The sequence below is a fragment of the Alexandromys fortis genome, unplaced genomic scaffold (assembly GCF_014885135.2).
Source record: "Alexandromys fortis isolate MF-2015 unplaced genomic scaffold, M_Fortis_MF-2015_v1.1 scaffold_1195, whole genome shotgun sequence".
NCBI classification, from domain to species: Eukaryota; Metazoa; Chordata; class Mammalia; order Rodentia; family Cricetidae; genus Alexandromys; species Alexandromys fortis.
In genome coordinates, this window is record NW_026069059.1 from 1 (window position 1) to 10,338 (window position 10,338).

Here is a 10,338-nt window from a genome sequence, read left to right on the forward strand (position 1 = left end):
AAAAACCAAAAAAAAAAAAAAAAAAAAAAAACCAACAAAAACCCCAAAAATAGCACGCCTTTAATCCCAGCACTTGGGTGGCAGAGACAGGTGGATCTCTGTGAGTTCCAGGCCAGCCTGGTCTATAAAGAGTTCAGGATAGCCAGGGCTGTTACACAGAGAAACTTTGTCTCAAAAAAAGCAAAAACAAAAACAACAAAAGCAAACCAACACACATACACACACAAAAGCTGAATGTGATGGTGCACACCTTAATCTGATCACCCCATCAAGATTGGAGGTAGAAATGGGAGAATTGCCTGGAAGATCATGGGCAAACAAACAACAACAACAAAAAACTAGAAAAAAAATGCTGGCCACCTGAAGTACTGGAGAAGCTGGGGCTGGGATTGTAGATTCAACAGCAGCTCACAGAACAAAGGAAATACTTGACTTTTATAGACTTTAGACAGTGACTCTTGACCTTCCGAATGCTTTGACCCTTTAATAGTTCCTCATGTTGTCATGACCCTCAACCATAAAATTATTTTCGTTGCTACTTTATAACTGTAATTTCACCACTGTTATGAACTGTGTTTTCCGAAGGTCTTAGGTGACCTTTGGGTCGCCCCAAAGGTTGAGAGCCGCTGCTTTAGAGCGTGCACTGTCTGAATTCAGTTGCTCAGTCATGATACTAAACAGGATAAAGGGCCTTAACTAAAGTTGTCTTTGGCTTGGGCAGCAGGAAGATAATTCTACTGTTCTGCCCTCTGTTGGGTTGTTTCCTGTTAGTTTAGCAGAACTCAGGTTGTCTTAGACCTATGGGAGAGAAGGTTTAACTAACCCCATCTACGGGGCCGCATCTGTGAGATGACAGAAAACGAGAACAAGTTTTAGTTATCAGCCTGATCTCTCTTAACAATCCAGAAGAAACTGTTGGGGCAGATGATAGAATTTAGAAACAGCCTAGACAGATATAACCGGAGCATTCCCTAACCTCAGTTCCTGAAGTAAATCCACGGATTTAAGTGTGTTTCATCACCCCCAAGGTACACTCAAAAGTTTCTGTGGGCATTCTGGAAGTGCAGCTCAGTAGGGGAGCCCTGGGCGCAGGCTCTTGGGAAATGATTGCAGATCACTTTAGGACACAGTGAAGGGGCAGCAACGAGGAACGAAAGTGGGAAAGTATTTGTGTGTGTTTTCAGACGAACCGTGGCAAGTGTTCGGCCACGGGGCTGGGGGCGGGGGGGAATGGGAGTCCTAAGTAACAGCACAAAGTTTCGCTCCAGAGAAAAACTGATAGCACACAACCGGATGAACCACCTAGGAAATCCCGCCCTCACCCCCTCCCCACCCCGCCACCGCGTGCCTTGGGGCGACTTTGTCAGTACCCTAAAAGTGTCCCACATGAGGTCACTTTGCCCGGTCACGTGCTCGGCACCGCCGGAGCACCACATCGCCAGCCGCACCCCTCCACCCCGCCGCCCACGTGACCCGGCCTAGTTTCTCCCGGCCGGACCCAGCGCTCCCGGGAAGCTCCGCCCCGCGCCCGGCGCTCCGCCCACCGAGCTCCGCTCTTCGCCCTCCGGGGCTGGCGCGTGGCACCGCGCTCCACGTGTTTTGCTCCGCCCAATGAGAGTCGGCGTCCGGGCGTGAAGGGGCGGGAGGAAGGAGACGACTTGGTGGCGTCGCGCGGAGGGGGCGGGGCCTGCAACGTCGGCCAGAACGAGGGGACGCAACGGAGGCAGGTTGGAGCCGCTGCCGTCGCCATGACCCGTGAGTGCTGGGACCCTTTCCTCTCGCCCTTTTCTTTCCGCTCTCGCTAGCCGCATGGCCGAGAGCCGGCGCGTTCGTCGTTTCAGCGTTCCCGGCGGAAGGTTCTTGAGGGAGCGCTCTCCAGCTGCCTCCCGCACAGCCGGAAGCGCAGCCCTCCGCACGCCGCCACTTGCCGAGACCCCTGTGTTGGGCGCGGGCCGCCGGCGGCTTTCCGCGCTGGGGAAGCCGGGTGCCCTGGGTGATGGGCCCCAGCGCGTGCCCCCGAGGCCCCGGAGCTTCCCATACGCTGTAGCAGCTGTCTGGGCCCCCGCGGCACCCCAAACTTGACTCGCGCCGCCAAGCAGCTTCGGCCGCACCGCCCTCCCGTACCCCAAGTTAGCCTGCCCCGTGGCGGCTGCCACACCCCGGGCACCGAAGCCCGACTCTGGGGGGTCGGCGCCGAGGCGGGGGCATAGTCGGGTACTGGTTGCGGGAGGAGGGGCGCTGGTGTGTGCTCGGAGCAGCCCCGGCACCTCACTTTCTACCTTCTCTTCTTAGGCGGTAACCAGCGAGAGCTCGCCCGCCAGAAGAACATGAAGAAGCAGAGCGACTCGGTTAAGGGAAAGCGCCGAGATGATGGGCTTTCTGCTGCCGCCCGCAAGCAGAGGTAGCCCCAGGGAGGGGAAAGGACGGGACGGGTTGGGACAGGGCGACCTGGGTTAGACCGAGGGGTGTACCAAGAAAGAGAACTATTTCAGGGCTCGAGTCTGGACGAGGTGTGAGGGGCAGAGCGCATTGCTTCCTCTAGGGTTTTATTTCCTCCCCACTCCAAATTGTTAGGTCACAGCTATACAGGAAGGGACTGGGGCGGGTCCCGGTCCGCAGGCTGATTTCTGAGTGCCCGGGTTGTGACCTTAAGGGCAAGGGCAGGGAGCTTCACACGTCAAGAACAGTTGTTTTGACAGCCCAGTACTTTTGGACCTCCTTGCTGCTTGTATCTCCTCCCTTCTCCCGACTTGTTCACTAGTGTCGTTGGGTGTGGTAGTCAGTACAGAATAGAGAGCCTTGGGCCTGAGTGGCCAGACTTCTGACCCCTTGGGCAACATCCAGATGGACACTGATTGCCTTTTGAGCCGTAGCTCTATTCCTCTTGTTCGCCTAGGGTGGGAATATAGCAGCCATATGCTGAACTTTGTCCCATCCACTTCCATCTTATCCTTTGTACCCTTCATCCCCCTGCATCTTGTCCTTTTTGCCCTCTGGTACCTCCCAGTGCCCCATCATCTCTACCCCCAGGGACTCGGAGATCATGCAGCAGAAGCAGAAAAAGGCAAACGAGAAGAAGGAGGAACCCAAGTAGCTTTGTGGCTTCGTGTCCAACCCTCTTGCCCTACGCCTGTGTGCCTGGAGCCAGTCCCACCATGCTCGAGTTTCTTCCTGTAGTGCTCACAGGTCCCAGCACCGATGGCATTCCCTTTGCCCTGAGTCTGCAGCGGGTTCCTTTTGTGCTTCCTTCCCCTCAGGTAGCCTCTCTACCCCTGGGCCACTCCTGGGGGTGAGGGGGTTACCCCTTCCCAGTGTTTTTTATTCCTGTGGGGCACACCCCAAAGTATTAAAAGTAGCTTTGTAATTCCGTGAGCGCCTGGTTTGACTGGGGACTGGGGGGATGGGGATGGAGGAGTGACTGCCCTTTCCCACCAAAAGGGGAGACTTTTTAGGCAACTAAGAGAGATTTGTAGACTTCATAAGGGAGACATCACAGAAGAAGCCTTTATTTTACTATGGCAACCAGAAAAGCACTCCAGTTCGGTGGTGAGGAATCCTCTGAGAACTATAGACTTCTTTTCTGTGATTTTATGCCCTAAGACCTTGAACACCATCCCCATGATGGTATTGAGGGCCATCAGAGGGGAAGGATCTAAGACCCAAGTTTATGTCTCTTCCTCATTCTTTGTTTGCTTGAAAGTTGGCCCAAAAAAAAAAAAACTTCGCTCACCAACTTCCGGTGTTCACATTCTCTTAAGTTCTGTCATTCCTCGTGGAATGAAGGTGGTTTTTGTCTTCCAGTTTCTTTGACCTCAAGTTCAGGATTAAAACCTGTGGTAGCCTCTGCTTGTTTTTCCTGTGCCCTGGTTTGTTCTGTGGTTCTGGGCTCTTACATCCTGTGCCCAGGGCTGAACCACTTGTTTCCTTTTGATTACCAAGAGCAGACCCAGATCTTCAGACTCTGTTGGTCTTTCCTGCTCCTTATCTCTAGCTCAGAAGCTAGGAAGGGGCTGGTGCCACACTTTAGATCAGCTCCTGAGTTTACTGACCTGGGAGTTAGACTCTTGAGCTTGAATGAAGACAGTTTTTACTGAATCAAGAAATCAAGGGTATCTTTGGCCACTTCTTCCATTTTAGCCTATGTGGTACTCATTTGTTCTTGAGGTACTGAGCTCAGCCAGATGACTCTCAGAGCTAAGATTAGGAACATAATCTAAAGGGTACCCGGTTTTTAAATAGAGAATGGGGGGTTAGATTTTACCTGGCAGTACTGACGTGATGGCAGTGTTGCCTGAAGATACCAGGGTGGTGGTGATTCTGAGTGGGGAGCCAACAGAGTGGTGCCAGGAGCAGCCCCATAGAGAGGAGTACACAGGCCCAGCAGGAGGCAACTTTGACCCAGAAGGTAGCCCAGCTACCTTTAGTGAAGGTCTCCAGTTCTGCTCCCTCATAACTGTGAAACCAAAGACTGATTAGAGATTCTGCAGGGCCTTTCCCTTATAACAAGTTTTTCCTTAAGCTAGGTTTTCAGGAGAGTATTTTATGTCTGCTTTCATTGTACCTGAACCAGTTGGTAAGGGTAACCATGATATAGAGTGAAGCAAGAAAGAAGGTGAAGTGGAAGGCAGAGTAGCTGTAGGAAAGATGCTGGCTCTGCACCTGGGCGGCTGGTGGGCTCTCTTGGTCAGTTGGTCTGACTCTGCTACTTTGCCCTAGAGAGAGAGAAGTGCCGATGGGAAGCAGTGTTGGTGAAACTCCCCTCCCCCGACTTATGGAGGCTCTTGAGGGCTCTTTGGCACTTTACAGGATTCAACCATTGCCTAGATTGCCCACTTGGCTCACCATCCTCTGGTCCCACTGTTTGGGGGCAGCAGAAACAGAGTGAGGGCTTCTGTAAAACAAAGCAACATGTTTTGAAATGACTTCAAGACAATGTAAGGGGACTAATTTAGGAAAGTTTCCCTTTGAAAATATTGGCCTGGTATAAGAAGTGGAGGCACACCTGGGTTCAAATTCTTGCTCCAGCATATAACTGGCTATGCAAACTTTGGTGAGATGTTTAATCTTTTGTGCCTCAACTCCTCTATTTGTGAAATGGAGCAAATACCTACCTCACAGGGTTGTTGTGAGGATTAAATTAAACGAGATGATGTATGTAAAGTATCTAGTACAGTGCCTAGCACATTGTGGGTACTCAATAAAAGGAAATAGCTAGAATCTGAGCATTCTGGGTAGAGGTTGGTAGGATGTGTGTCTCTGTGTTTGGGGGTGGGATGTTGGGGTTAGTGAGCTCTGGATGCTCACCTGGAACTCATGATTGTAAACCTTGATGATCCACAGGGGTCCAAATAACTCAGCCAGGTAGGAAGCCTCGTTGCTGTGAAAGAAAGAGTTTAACTTTGTGCCAGATAAGGATTAGGGGCTTTTATTGCCAACTAGTCAACGGTGGTATCTTTTGGGGTGGGAGTGGGGAGCGGTATTTTGCTCTCAGAGGCCCTTAAAGTCTGTGAATTTTAAACTCAAGACATTCTCCCCTGCCCCCGTCATCTCACACAGATCATCTGACAAAGTGCTATTCTTAGAAATTGTCCCTGTTCGTGGGGAGCTTTTCTGGTTCTAGTCTTGCTCTACAGTTTAAATAAACCACAGCCCTGGACATTCTCCTCACACTTCCCATTGACATCTTTACGTACCAAGCAAAAAGCACACAGGCATACATGATGCCCGCACTCAACACTGCTACCGAGGTGTCTGGTATTTGTGGTTCCATTTTATTCTGGCCAGGCAGGCACAAGGTGTGATTCTGTCCTTGAAAGATTACTGCCAAGGGGCAACAGAAGAGAAAGGGGTTAAAAAAGCTGGGCATTTAGCAGGAACAGAAAAGGTCTTCAGCACTTGGGTTCTCACTTGTCTCTGGGGGGCGGCTGGACAGTGCAGAGAAGGTCAGGTATATGATATAGCAGCTGATGATAGAGGCTTGTAGAAGGCCAGAGCTTGGGTGCTCTAGAGAGAACAGCTGTCATTAGTTGACATGAATTTTCCCCACTTTTTACCTGCACTTCTACCCTCATCCTTGGGGGAGGCTGAGGGTGTGGGAAAAGCGGCAGAGGTTCTTTAGATAATTGAGAAGCCTAATAAAGTTATAATACTCAAAGGGACACAGCCCACCCAAAAATCTAGACTATTAAGTCACAAATACCCACTGAGGCGGATGCAAGGTGCGATGGAGAGGAAAGAAAGGAGGCCACAGAAGCAAAGATGTAGGCTGAGTATCATCTTGTTGAGCAGGCAACCATCAGGGTGTGTATAGTGGTGGAACAGTAGCAAAGCTCCCACACCTGCCACACTGTAGAATCCTAGGGTAGTCAGTAATACAGCTAGGAACCAGGTACAGTCTTGGGCTGCGCCAGTCTGCCTAAAGAGAAGTGGATTAGGGTTTGTCACTCCAACCCCATCTCTCAGCAGACACTAATTGGTCAGCCCACTAGTCTACACAGTATATTCTTGGTCTTTGCTTTTTTTTTTTTTTTTTTGTTTTGAGACAGGACCTCTATATACTCCAGACAGTCCTTGAACTCACTATGTATTTCAGATTGGTCCTGAACTTTTGGCAGTCCTGCCCCAGCATGCCTCAATCCTTCAGCATCTTGAGTGTTGAGATTATGGGTATTTGTCACTTTTTTGCTTGATTATTGTTTATTGAGACAGGTTTCTGTGTGTCCAGGAACTCTATTTGGAGACCACCTTGACCTTGAATTTAGAGACCCGCTTGCCGCTGCCTCCCAGGCGCTGGGATTAAAGCTGTGCACCATCACCACTTGGCTACGCCACCACTGCCCGGCTTCACCATTATTTTTTTTTCAAGTCAGGGTTTCTCTAGTTTAGGAGCCTGTCCTGGAACTCTCTCTGTAGACCAAGCCGGCCTCGAACTCAGAGTTCGTGGAGCCTGTCTCTGCCTCCTGAGTGCTGGGATTAAAGGTGTGTGCCACCACTGCCCAGCCGTATCACCATTCTTGATTACCTGTGTGTGTGTGTATGTATTTTTTTTTTTTTAAAGAGGTTGATTTGGAACTCCCTACCCTGCTTCATTTTTGTGAGTTCATGAGTCCTGTTCTGGCTTGAACGTTTGACCCTCCTGTTCTCACCTCTACAGTGCTGGGATCACAAGTGAGTGGCATCACATCTGGTTTCTTGAGCATTTCGGTACTATTCATGGGGAGGCATAGGGGCAATACCTAATGTGACCTTTCTGTGTTTATCCAATAATGCCTGTCACCCTCCTTGGGGGGAACCTTTAGGGTTAGGGGCTCCTTACCAATTCTTGTTCCATGAGTGGGCAAAGGCTGTGATAAGCACCAGCTGTAATAGGATGAATGTGAAGCCTCCACAGATGCCAATATAATGCCAGGCTGCAAGATAGACACCATTGGTAACTTTTAGCTCTGGCTGGTCTCTGTATCCCTCCATTTTTTTTTTTTTCTCGAGACAGGGTTTCTCTGGTTTTGGAGCCTGTCCTGGAACTAGCTCTTGTAGACCAGGCTGGTCTCGAACTCACAGAGATCCGACTGCCTCTGCCTCCCGAGTGCTGGGATTAAAGGCGTGCGGCCCGTTTGAATGTCTCTTTAAGTCAGTGGTTCTCGGCCTTCCTAATGCTGTTCCTTTAACACAGTTCCTCATGTTGTGGTGACCCCAGCCAGAAGATTATTTTTGTTGCTACTTCATAACTGTAATTCTGCTACTGTTAGGAATCATAGTGTAAATATCTGATATGCAGGATACCTAATATGCACCCTCTGTGAAAGGGTTGTTTAGGCCCCAAAGTCATGACTCACAGGTGAGAACTGCTGCCTTAAACCTTCAACCTGACCCTTTTAGACTCCTACTCGGGGTGCTATGTAAAGTAGCTTTTGGGGGTCACTCATTCCAAGCTGACATTTCTCAGTTAAAGACCTGGGATTTCCCAGCTGTGCCTCCTGCGTGGGCAGTGCTGAGAAAATTGAGTTCTAGGAAAAGTCTGCTTAGAGTTGAAAAGCTTCTGTTGAAAACTTCACGCAGCTAAGTCTTCTGAGAAGCCAAGCCCTGACCCGTTGGTCTAACAGGAATTTGGGATCGATAAACCACAGTGATGAATTTGGTTAAATCTAGGCAGTCCCAAGTGGAGAGTGGTTTGTTTTCCTTTCTGCTCTGAGAGTAAACTAAGCCTGCTTTATTGTTGGGCGTCTCAAGTGTCCGGTTGAGATTTAAAACTTAGAATTTGTGGGTAAATGACCTCTAAGCTCATTCCTCTTGTTGTGTCTCAAAGTATCCTGTGTCCTCTTTGTCAGGACCCTGAGGGTGGCCATGTGCACATCTATCTGCAGAGACATGGGTTTCCTTAATGGAAACGACTTTGTGTCTGTCTGTCTGTCTTTTCTTTGTAGAACTGAACTAATTGGTCTCCAAATAACTTGGCAGGATTATTTTCAAACTGAAACCCTTTGGTGCCAGGAGTTTCCTGTGGCTTTCTGCAGGCCTAGCTCATCAATGCGACCAAGATAATGGGTTCTAGAGAGAAATGTGAGCTCTTGCTTTCTTGCTGTTTCTAATTAAACTGCCCCATAAGATACTGTCTAAAAAGAACCCCAAACATACCTCAGACTGCCTGCCCCTTCTTATTCTTGAGAGAATAGCTTTTTTGTTTTTCGTCCTCCCTCCTTATAAGCATCAGATTAAACACAGGTATGGTATCTTTGTTACCAGAGTTATTTCCTGTCGGTGGCTGTTCAGCGAGTCCTGCATTACATAAACTTGCCAGGCCAGTTAATACAAACTGACGTGGATTTTCACAGCTGCGCCGTTCCCATAGCGATCACTTTTCATGTGGTCTGGATATTGGATTTCCTTTGTGCCGAGAAGGTTGCACCTCCTTCCAGGAGAAGCCCCTCGTTTACTTTCTTGGCCCCCTTCCCTGTCGTTCACCATCATCTGCAGACCAAGCGTTGATACTTCAAAATGACAATTCCAATTACGCCTTGTTGCTGTATGAGAATGTTTTCTTAGCGCTTACTCAGCATGATGTTTTTTATACTGAGTCATGTCTGAATTGCTGCTGTTTGAATCAGAACTCTTTGGAACTGAAAATGAGTTCTAGAAATTTCTCCTTTGATATTTGCGAAGTCAGTTTTTTCATCATTCTTGAAAATTTCATACACATATACAATGACACATGATTCTATCCTCTATTTTTCCCCTTTAAGGCCCCTCAAATAGACTCCTAATACAACCCCCGCCCAACTTTATCCCCCCGCCCTTAATAACCAACTCAGTTCCGTTAGCACTTTCCACATGTGTGTGGCTGTGGGGCCATCCTCTGGAGCTAGGGAAACAAAAAGAATGGTCCTTCCTCCCCCAGCTGCTACCAAACACTAGTAGCTCCCCAGCAAGGAATATGGGGTGAGGTCTGGAGCACACCTCACCCATCTGTGCTGGAATTTTGACTAGATTTGGCTCACCCAGGACTCTTACAGGTCTTATAGCTTCTATGCATTCATGAATGTGACCACCATGTCAGTGCAAAACTTCACCTTCCATGGCTCTCGTCATCCCCCAGCTCTTACATCCTCTCTGCCCCTCTCCTGTGATCTTCCCCAGCTGTGGTGGTGGTGGTGCTGTATAGAAGGGTGTCCCACTGAGGACTGAGCCTCTGCCTCTCGCTCCCGTGAGGTGATGTTTTCCTTTGATGCTTTCCCCAAGAAGAAAGTCTTCCTCTATTCTTGTCTTGACTTAGTTTCAAATACAGTAAGGTATTTGGGGAAGCAGGATACAGTCTGTGGGGTAGGAACCTCCTGTTTATTAAACAGTGATACTGACAGTGTAGGTGTCATAGTGCTACCAGAGTCAAAGAAGGACATGGGCCTTGCTTCTGTGTCCAGGCTGCTAAGTCGTTGTCCCTCTCAGCCTGGACAGCAGGGTGAGCTCTTCCGTTCACGTGTTTGCAGGGAGGTGTGGGTGCCCAGGGTTGTTTCCTGGTTTCCATTTTACTCTGCTTCATCATCTCACAGAACTTCCTGAAGTGGTGGCATCTACCACCAGGACTTCGAGGCCTTTTTGACATGTGTACAAGTTGCTTTTCAGTTCTAGAATGTTGGTGAACTTCTGTCAGGCCAACAAGTTTGATTGTGAACCAGAAATCCTGAAAAGCTGTCCCAGAATGCATTGAGGCAACTTATTAGCAGCAGTCTTTCTCTTAATTTCTTTCTCGCTTACTTTGCATTTTTGGTACAATTTTTAAAATATTTATTATTTTTTTTTAAACATTTATTTATTTATTATGTATACAATATTCTGTCTGTGTGTATA

The 10,338-nt window shown here is 48.8% G+C and overlaps 2 protein-coding genes across 3 annotated transcripts; one reads left to right on the forward strand and one right to left on the reverse strand.

Moving 5' to 3' along the window:
- The first annotated feature begins 1,620 nt into the window (after positions 1 to 1,620).
- LOC126496109 (small EDRK-rich factor 2) lies at positions 1,621 to 3,367 on the forward strand. 2 transcript variants are annotated; one of them, XM_050133675.1, is made up of 3 exons: positions 1,621 to 1,755; positions 2,293 to 2,401; positions 3,008 to 3,367. In XM_050133675.1, the coding sequence occupies exons 1-3, from the start codon at positions 1,749 to 1,751 to the stop codon at positions 3,291 to 3,293; spliced, it is 402 nt and encodes a 133-aa protein (XP_049989632.1). In that variant the 5' UTR covers positions 1,621 to 1,748; the 3' UTR covers positions 3,294 to 3,367. The 2 variants fall into 2 exon arrangements, with proteins under 2 accessions (XP_049989632.1, XP_049989633.1); XM_050133676.1 differs by having other exon boundaries at positions 1,622 to 1,755; positions 3,031 to 3,187.
- Positions 3,368 to 3,516: 149 nt separating this feature from the next.
- On the reverse strand, positions 3,517 to 8,117 carry LOC126496110 (serine incorporator 4-like). The gene is given in 9 exon segments (XM_050133678.1): positions 3,517 to 4,336; positions 4,339 to 4,453; positions 4,562 to 4,712; positions 4,843 to 4,891; positions 5,305 to 5,377; positions 5,694 to 5,820; positions 5,908 to 6,003; positions 6,204 to 6,415; positions 7,316 to 8,117. Coding segments are annotated over 9 exon segments (1,080 nt in total). The 5' UTR covers positions 7,468 to 8,117; the 3' UTR covers positions 3,517 to 4,231.
- Between the last annotated feature and the right edge of the window lie 2,221 nt (positions 8,118 to 10,338).